General features: G+C 33.5%; 1 protein-coding gene and 1 pseudogene across 5 annotated transcripts; both read right to left on the bottom strand.

Annotated features, from left to right (window-relative positions):
• Window positions 1-1224: 1224 nt before the first annotated feature.
• Window positions 1225-3329, bottom strand: LOC121224195 (F-box/kelch-repeat protein At1g26930-like; annotated as a pseudogene).
• A 1719-nt stretch (window positions 3330-5048) lies between these two features.
• LOC121224196 (chromatin structure-remodeling complex protein SYD) lies at window positions 5049-8936 on the bottom strand. Of its 5 annotated transcripts, none has more exons than XR_005921778.1 (6): window positions 8536-8921; window positions 8257-8388; window positions 8071-8168; window positions 7241-7963; window positions 6453-6665; window positions 5049-5366 (listed from the first exon to the last, which is right to left on the bottom strand). XR_005921778.1 is itself a non-coding variant. In XM_041107008.1 (5 exons), the coding sequence occupies exons 2-5, from the start codon at window positions 8280-8282 to the stop codon at window positions 5242-5244; spliced, it is 462 nt and encodes a 153-aa protein (XP_040962942.1). In that variant the 5' UTR covers window positions 8283-8388; window positions 8620-8908; the 3' UTR covers window positions 5049-5241. The 5 variants fall into 5 exon arrangements, 3 of the variants coding, with proteins under 3 accessions (XP_040962942.1, XP_040962941.1, XP_040962943.1); XR_005921779.1 differs by having other exon boundaries at window positions 7237-7328; window positions 8536-8908; XM_041107008.1 differs by lacking the exon at window positions 7241-7963 and having other exon boundaries at window positions 8620-8908.
• Window positions 8937-9596: the final 660 nt, after the last annotated feature.

Raw genomic sequence — 9596 nt, forward strand, 5'->3', positions numbered from 1 at the left:
TTGTAATCCAAATTACATAACTGTAACCTACATTTATTATTAATAGTAGTGCAGTTTTATTTTAATAAAAAGATACACAGTTGCTTTTTTTTTAAATTATATTCATAATTAAATCAAAGACCTCAAAGTTTATACAGTTCCTACATTCCAATTTTCACGCCTATAACTAATTGGCAATCCTTCTAAAAAGTATAATATCTAATTGTATTTTTGGGGGGGGGGGGGCAAGGGGTAAATGCTTCCCAGCTAATAAAGAAAGAAAACAATACACCAAAAGTCTCCCGATCATAAAAGACGACGAAGTAACACAGAGTTGATTGCATATAAAATAAAACGTGGGGCAAAGGGCCACCTTCTTATTTTAGTATGGGTGTTGGCATACCCAAAATAGCAATAGGAGAACCAAAAGCCTAATTCAATTTCGTTACACTGATTGAAATCTGCGTGTGAATTGGCTTAACATATAACACAAGACCCAACTGCTAAAGGGGACTGTCATATATGTGTGTGTGTGTGTGTGTGTATAAAGAGAGAGAGAAAGGGGTCAAACAGGATAGCTAAGACATATTTTTGCAAGATTTCCTCATCTAAGTTTTCTGGGTTTCTAAAGACATATCTAACATAAATGCTACAGTCATATATCAAAAGCAAAAATCGGTGTAAAAAAACACAAATGAAATAGCCCATATTCCCAAGTATAGAGCAGGAAATAAAATAAAATAAAATAAGCCACCCATTAAGATAGATCATCCAGTAAGCAACCATCCTAATGACCTATATCTAGTATCAACCGCACAAAGATTAGATTCCTCACAAAGGCCTATCTCCCTATATGTAAGTGTTGCTTTATATGTGTGTGTATATAATATATTATATATATAGTTAGTTGGGAACCTAGCTCCTAAGAAATATACTTTCTTTGCACCCCAGCTCTGAAAAGAATGTTAGGGCAGAAATGTCGTAATTGATATTCGTTTTATGAAATATTCTTTAACCCAGACAGATCTCTCCAAAAACCAAGAAAACTAAGATCTTCATCATTGCAGAGCACACTCTGAACTCCAAACAGAGACTATGGCCATGCTAACTGTGAATTTGCAAAGGTCATGGCCGGTGGCATCCACTGAATATTAACAAAATCTGGCTGACTAGCTTATGATTTCAAACTTTACACACAGGAATTTAAATGGAAGATTCACTATTTCAATCACTCTAAAGTTTAAGTAACTAGAAAAACCATCAGGCTATTCGATATTTGCCTTAAGAAATGAAACATATAAACAGGAAGGAATTTTGATGTGCAGCATGCACAAGTTTTCAGTATAGAACCCATGAGTTCAACTCTATGAAGCCATCGCCAGAAGTCCTACGTCCTCCAATCACTATAAGGCGATCTCCACATGCTCTAAATGCAAGACCCCACATTTATTGAAACTGCTCTTTCAGGCAATCTTCCAATCGTCACCCATGAGTTTCTCTCCTTATCATACTTCTTTACCTCCATGTCAGCATAAACAGCAGCATACAGTTCATCATTTACTACTGCAACATGATGGGGTGCCCCAACAGCCACAGGAATCTCAGCCTCACCAGCTGCTCCACTTCTGCCTAGAGACATATTTGGAATTTCAGTCCATTTTTTTGTCTCTAAATCTTACGATCCTCACCCGAAGTGAGAACTCTTGTATCTTTCCCAACTCCACCAACTCCCCCAATCACATAAAATTTCCCATCCATAAAAACCCTACTACACATCTTCCTCGACTTATTCATGCTTGGGAGAGTCTCCCACTTTTGCGTCTCAGAATTATACATTTCTGCAGAGCTCAGGATATTACCCTGAGAATCACAACCACCAACTAAAATTGCAATCTCTCCTAGACTATCTGTACCAAACAAGCACCTCGGAGCATCATACTGGTGCTAGAAGTCCATGAATTTGTCAAAATACTGTATCTATATATAACCTGAGAAGTCACCTCTTTCCCAAAGACAAGCAACTCAGTTCCTACAGCCAAGGATTCCTTATCTCAAAAAGGGAAACATTCATTAGGAGGCATCACTGGCAAATGCATCTACCTGTATCGAATTGGATCAAATGCCTCCCACTGAAGGAGGTGACAAGAAAAGTATACGCAATCTTCAACCACTCCATTCTGCCTCCTCAACTTATAGATCTCTCCGCTCCTAATTAAGGAACGAAAACTCCGGTTCAACAAGGCAATGGAACCATAATCAGAACTTGAGCACCTTATCAGACAACTGATGGAGTCCCAATTAGTTGGATTAATGCATCCAAATCTGACGACAAATCCCCAACATGTTCCCTAGCACCATCCTCCTCTACTCCCATAGGAGAATCCGAGATGCCCTTATCATCATCTTCCATAGACGGTTCCTGCGGTGAGTCCTCCACGGAATTCGACAGGCTGTCGTCGTCTGATTGAACATTCAAATCCGGTTTGTCCAGTCCAATGGGGTGACGGTGGATAAGTGAAGAATCCAAATCCGAAGAAGACTCAGATTGCTTACTGTCATCGTCGGATTGGTCAGGTGAAACAGGCAAGAGGAGGTCAGGTAAGCCTTGTGGGAAAGTAGTGCTAGTATTAGTATCATTGTTATCGTCGCTGGAAGAATCATCGGAAGAGAGCTTACACAACTTGGTTTCCCGAGAAGTACCATCGGATTCGCCGAATTCTGGTGAACGCTTCCCATTGAACATGTAAGACCATTTGGTTCCTTGTTGACAAGAGCTTGCAAACAACCAATACGACTCGCAGGACCGGTTCTCCAACATGACTCTTCTGCCCCCTCCCCAACGTCTAACAGGAAAAACTCCCTCAAAATAAAAATACGGGAATTTTTCAATTCACCGTAACAAGCACAAGTTTTTTTTTTTGGGGGGGGGGGGTTGGTCCCCCGGAACAAGAAAACGCTGTCAAGAATTTTAATTAAAATTAAAAAAGATAATATAAATCAAACAGAAACTTGAAGCCAATAAAAGAATAATCCAATTGAGATTTATAGAAAAAAAAGTCTACAGTTCAGGAGCAGATTTTTTTTTCTTTTTTGGCTTGTGTATTGGTTATGGAAAAAAAAGAATTGAAAAAGTCAAATGAGAATAAACAGAAACAAATTTATAAAACAAGGAAAAAGGAAATTCACGATAAACGAAGTGAAGAGAAAAAAAAAGTACCAGATCTCAGTATTTCATACAACGAAAAAAAACGTAACATAAAAAAAGAAATATGCAAATATTACTGCTAGATTCGAAAGAAGAAGACGAGAGAGAGAGAGAATTAGATCTGATTACAAAAGTAAAGTGATTAAAAGCTAAAAACATAAAAACAAACATGAGGGAGCGGAAGGAAGTGACAAAAAACTAGAATTAATGACAATAATACCAACAACGTTGCGAGGGACTTACTGTTTGGCTAACAAGAAATTGACTTGAATTTCCCTTTTCTTTATTTACTCGTAATGTTTAATGGTTATTATCACTAATTAGATTTTGGATAGGTTACACTTATTATTTTAGATTAATTCTCACTTAATGTTACAATTATATGTCAATTAAAAATATATGCATTAACATGAAGCATTACTTGAATTTTGTATTTTAGCATTATTTAGCGGATTTTATTTTCATCACTAAAAAAACTATGATTTTCATTCACAAAATTGTGAATATTATTTATCATCGTCTTGTAAAATATTAAAATAATGGTTCGAATAATAAATTATTTTATTTAATTATTTAATATTTTATTATTGATTGCTTCTCACCTTTTTATTTTGATTGTTGGGTTTCGTTGATTTCTTAATACTAAATACTCAATGCAAAGAAATTGACTTCTTTGTGTCCTAAAACGTATATTGTTTAGACAAATTTTAATTAAAATCGATATTTAATATAATATAAATACGTTGCTGATTTCTTTTTTTATCTTTTATATTTATTTATAGTTTAAAATTACTTTTTTGTAATAATATCGTCTAAAAAAATGTAGCGGGGGAGTGAAAACTAGGCCCAAAAATAGAAAAAAAGAAAAAATTGCTAAACATGCACACACGTGTACACATGTGCGGGATACAGTATTGTTGGAGTAAGCGCGCGACCACAGAAAGGCAAGACAACCGTATGGGACAAAGAGCCACATGTGGGACCACGTGTCTCTCTAAGGGCACGTTTGGTTCGCTGTATTAGATTAGAGGTATATTGGATTAGAGGTGTAATAACAAATCAATTGTTTGGTTGAATGTAATGAAATAGAGGCGTAATAGTAACCTTGTGTTTGGTTGAATAGAATAGAGGTGTAATAGCATAATAGAAAAAACTAAAATGACTAGAATACCCTTAGCATAAATTTATTTTGGTAAATGATTATTGTTATTGTTATTTAAATTTTAAAAAGATTATTATTATCAATAATAAATAATTTAATCATATTTAAACATAATTATTATTAAATATATTAAATATATTATAATTAAAATATATAATTTAATAAAATTCTTAATAATTAATATTCTTATATGAATTTACTCAAATCATAATATATGATACTATAAAAGATAATTTGAAATGATTAATATTAAATATATTTTAATTAAAATATATGATTTAATAAAATTTAAAATAATTATAACTAATAAATTGTCTTATATGAATTTGTATAATTTAAAATAATTATTATTACATATAATTTAATAAGATATAATTTCATAAAATTATTGATAATAAATTTTCTTATATGAATTTATATAATTTAAAATAATTATTATTAAATATAATTTAATAATAAAATGTTCTTATATGAATTTACTAAAATCAAAATATAACTTGAGAATTACATTCTGCATCTTTTGTTTATCTTTTGTTGGTGACATCTTTTGTTTATCTATATCTATACTGATTGAGTTGATGTCACGAGAATAGAAATATAGACTTTATAATAAGTATAGATGATATTTAATTTAGTCCTTTTTTAACTAAATATATTTGCATGTTTGAATTAAGTCTACAAATAGTTCAAATATGCAGTTGGTTCCAAAAATAGAAATATATCATGAAGAACGATATGCAATGGGTTCTCAAAAGTATATAACATGAAGAACAACATGCAATATAGGTTTTAAAAATGTTATCAATATGTAGAGAATCTCTCATCATCTTCTTCGGTTGTCCCGGTAATCTTCTTCGCTTTCTTTATCCTTTAGGAAGCCTAGAAACGCGAGGAATCAGAAAAGGAAGAATTCACCTGACCAGTTGCCCCCACCACCTCCCCCGCCACCTCCACCACCATCATAGTCACGGGGAGGAAATCCTGAATCACCATCATCTAGCTGCAGTGACTTCTCATTTGCTGCATTTCAATACATGATGTTAGCTACGCTTTCTTTAAAATTATATGGTGTTCAAGCCAGTTGGATATATGATATATCCCACCATAGGTAAGGGAGTTCCTTAGGGCCAGGGATCTATCCCTGTCACCTGAAGGCTTAGGTGTTCATCACCAGGATTTTGCAAATAGCTACAACAAAGGCTATTCAAATAAGAACAAACCCTGAAAAATAAGGATATCAAGATACGAATATGTGCCAGATATGGAAATATTCAGTTTTCTCTAAGTTTTTCTGTATATTTGAAGAACCCTTTAAGGATCATATCCCATACCGATAGCCAAACATGCATCCACACGGGTATCAAACAAGGATCACATCCCAAACATACCCATATCCTTATTCGACACTTTCCCCGAACCCAAGTAACATGGTTTTGTGTGTGGACATGTACATATACCATTTAATGTATTCTTGACAGAAACTATGATGAAAATTTTCACTTCAAATATTTTCCAACAAAATCTATTGTATAACTTTCTCAAAGAGGTTCTTTCATCGTCGGGCATGGGTGTTGAAACCAGATACTTTAAGAAAAATGAATACTCTGACAGGGGTATAAAAAAGGGATACTTCAAGCAAAATGAAGAGTCGGAGAAACATAGCTCTGTATATTCTCTCAGTTGCTATATTTTTTGGTTTTCTTACCTTATTCTCTGAATTTTCTTCCTCAATGAGGTTCTTTTTTATTTTTTGATTTTAGCTTTGCCCCTATGGCATGAACCTTGTGATGAATTAAAAAATTAAAGAAATATATAAAAATGGGTAAAATTACAATGAATCATTACTCCAAAGTTATAAACTAGTTATTCTAATATGATATTAAAATGCCAAGAGTGCAAAACAAATAATTTTCCAAGGATACCAGATCAGAAGGGACTTAAAAGGCCAACTAGACAGAGAAATTCAAGCAGATGCATCGCCGTATTTCATCATTGATATGTTGCATTTTGGATCATAATTCAAATTCAACTACAAATTATAGGTTAATATCCATCAGCATTAGATATTGCAGCATGCACAACTGCAGTAGGAGTTTGAAAGATTACCCTCGATAGAAGGTAAGCCAGCCAAAAATGCTGACAAAGCAGGTGGTGTTGCTTTCAGTACTTCATCAAATGCCTTGGAGGATACACCGTCTACCATTGAAACTATGGGATTGGACAATGGGTTTGAAGCAGCACCAACAACTGTAGCCATGGGATTCGACAAATTGGGAGCAGCAAGAATTGCAGTAGTGGTGTTTGATGGAACTGTAGTTCCTACATTCAAACAAGTTCAGTCAGTTAAGTATCTAGCATTTCAATATGATTCAACAAGCATACAACTATGATAAAGAGGAGTTACTCTTAGCAACTAGGAAAAATATGACATAAAAAGACATCAACTTATTTTTCCCATGAAGCAAAAAAAGAACATCTTAACACCATACATCAATGGCAAGCAAGACCAAGTCATTTTGCCTCTATATTAATGGATTTTCTAGCAGCAATCTGAAACACAACTCCATAAGTTAAGCTATCATAAAGATACAATTATGGCTATAATAGTGGACCTTTATAAACTTTAAAATATAGCAGCCAAGTACATTGAATAATAAACTTGAGCAAAAGGCTGCAGAAGAAAAAAGCAAACTGATTTCTATGATAGAGAAATCAATGCCCGTATTGATAAAGAGAAGGCCAACAACCACAATAATAAAGAGACATTTAAGCCATCTAAGAAAAAACATAAGCATCCATGTTAATCAGATTCACCATTTTGACCATGCAACAACTTATAGAAAGATATAGAAAAAAACGCTTATGAAAACAACTAAACATGAAAAAATACTTGCATATATCGCACAACAGTACTAGTATAATCAACAGCTCTCCTTTGGGTCAGCCTTCTCATTCTTTTCGCAGCAAATTTGTCACCATGAGCTGAAAGAAGTATTTAATAGAAAAAATAAAAGAATTTTGTCAGAACTAAAATTTAGATAGCCTAATTTTCCAATCATTTCAAAGGAAAACCGTAAACTCAACAATTTCAAGGATTAAACTGTAGGGGTTTTAAGCATTTTAACCATCTACTTTGAGGCCAAGGAAGTATACAGCAGTAAAATTTTGCAATTTTCTCTCAAGGTCTGCACATATGTTCTATGCTTATAATCAGATTTCCTTCTAAAAGTGACAAACAATCCAAACTAGAAACACAGTCTAATTTGAAGTAGAAATCTATTAGACTGTTGTACCAACGACGATTTAGCACCAAAACTTAAGATCATAGTCAAATATGGTTCAATGACAAATATATAATTGCAAAATCATCACATCAATGTCTCCTTTCACATCCTCTTCAACTGTCATTACAATTTCTTCAAACAAGATGTTCCAGAACCAAACATCCATTACTCATCATCATTGGCTTTTCAACAAAAAAAAAACATAAACAGATCAATAAAAGTAAATGCATTGAATTTCTCCAGTAAACTGCATCATCATCCCACACGGGAGCAACTTCCTCTTTCTTACACTCCCACAAGAGGGACCCTAAATACTCCCTACAATCTTCAGCACTGTCGATAAAATCACAGAAATTTACTTAAGAGCATGAGTCAAAACACTCTTGAAACTGCTTGTGCTCCATGCAATAAACTATAGCTCAACAAACAACCCAATTTACCTTGTATTATTATCGAAGAAACCGACAGTGATACTCTGATTAGCAACTGCCAATTTGTGTTCAGCAGAAGCTCTGACTTGTTCTTCAACAGTTTGAACCTTATCAAAGAAAATATAATCAAACACAATTCAAGGTAAAACAAAATGGTACGCAACAGAAAACACTACTTAATGATTAGGAACATACTGTTTCAAAACGTAAAACAAGTACATCCTTCTTCTGGCCTAGCCTATGAGCTCTTGCTTGTGATTCAAATCGAGACAGAGAATAATCGTCGTTTCGCATCCATTCTGAGTTATCAATGCATATCATGGTAGCCTAATTGACCGATTTGAAAATTGAAAACCAAAAAAGAAAAATCAACAAAACCCTTTTGAGTAACGAAAAAAGAAGAAAAAAATACTAAAATAATTGATAATTTAGAAGAAGGAGATCAAAAGAGGAATCTAAAATTGAATAGCTTACCTCGAGAACCATGGCTAAAAAATCGACAAAAAACACAGAATAGAAATATTAAAAAGAATGGAAAAATCAAAGAAAAAAAATTACTTGAAATATGGGAACAGAAGAAGAAAAAATTAGAGATCTGTAGGAGAAGATGAATGAGAAAATCCGAAATATGGCAAGAAAGTGAAGGAGAAGATGAAGGAGGGCAGGAATTGGAAAATGGAAAAAGAGAGCCGGATGGAATAGCCAATCGGATATGTGGGCAATGAATGGCTATTCAGCGTTTTCCTGTATTAGGGAGGGAATGGATTCAGGCCGTAATACCAATACAGCCAACCAAACTAATGTTTGGTGGTGGGCCCACCGATTTGGGGGGAATGCATTCCTATTCCCCCAACCAAACATGCTCTAAGTGGATTATAGGCGTTTTTATTTTGACAGTACTAAATTTTAATTCCACTTCGTCGGGAATTTTAAAAAACAAAAAAAGAGTCGACAAGAGCATGGGAATGGGAGGGAGAATGTCCGTGTGTGAGGGCTTTTGTTTAACGATTTGAAAACTGATTAATATTATATTAATTATAAAAAGTATTTAAGAGTAATGATTGGTAAAATCCAAATTAAGAAAATATCATAATCCAATAAGTTATTGGGCAAAGTACAAATTAATTTATGAGTTCATTTTTTTCAGTAATTTACGATATAAATTTAAAAAACCCATATATTCAATATTTTTGTATGTATTAATTAAAATAAAATTTATTTTTAATTTAATATTAAATTTTAAAAAAAAATTCAATGCCACAGAGAAAAAAAAATGAAGGTAAGAAAATGTATATGATATCTAAAAATATGCAGTATGGTATTAATTTTATTTGTAAAATTAAAGAATTACAAAAACATATTTAAAAAATAATAATAATAAACAACTTAAAAAACAAGCAAGTCCACCATACCCCCAAAAAGAAAAGATTCTGGCGTGCAGTGCACTAACCACTTTTCATGAACCGAGAAAGCCCTCCATCCAATGCGTCATTGCCACGCATGTGAGGCATTATGAGTAATTTGCGAAAATCAAC

Source organism: Gossypium hirsutum, chromosome D12, assembly GCF_007990345.1.
Source record: "Gossypium hirsutum isolate 1008001.06 chromosome D12, Gossypium_hirsutum_v2.1, whole genome shotgun sequence".
NCBI classification, from domain to species: domain Eukaryota; kingdom Viridiplantae; phylum Streptophyta; class Magnoliopsida; order Malvales; family Malvaceae; genus Gossypium; species Gossypium hirsutum.

Excerpts from the sequence above, each read along its gene's own strand:
- LOC121224196 (XM_041107008.1), bottom strand. The coding sequence starts at position 8,282 with ATGTACTTGTTTTACGTTTTGAAACA. Across the intron at positions 8,169-8,256 it reads TTGTTTTACGTTTTGAAACA|GTTCAAACTGTTGAAGAACA; the intron begins GTATGTTCCTAA and ends TTCTTTGATAAG. Across the intron at positions 5,367-6,452 it reads TGGCTTACCTTCTATCGAGG|CAAATGAGAAGTCACTGCAG; the intron begins GTAATCTTTCAA and ends ATTGAAATGCAG.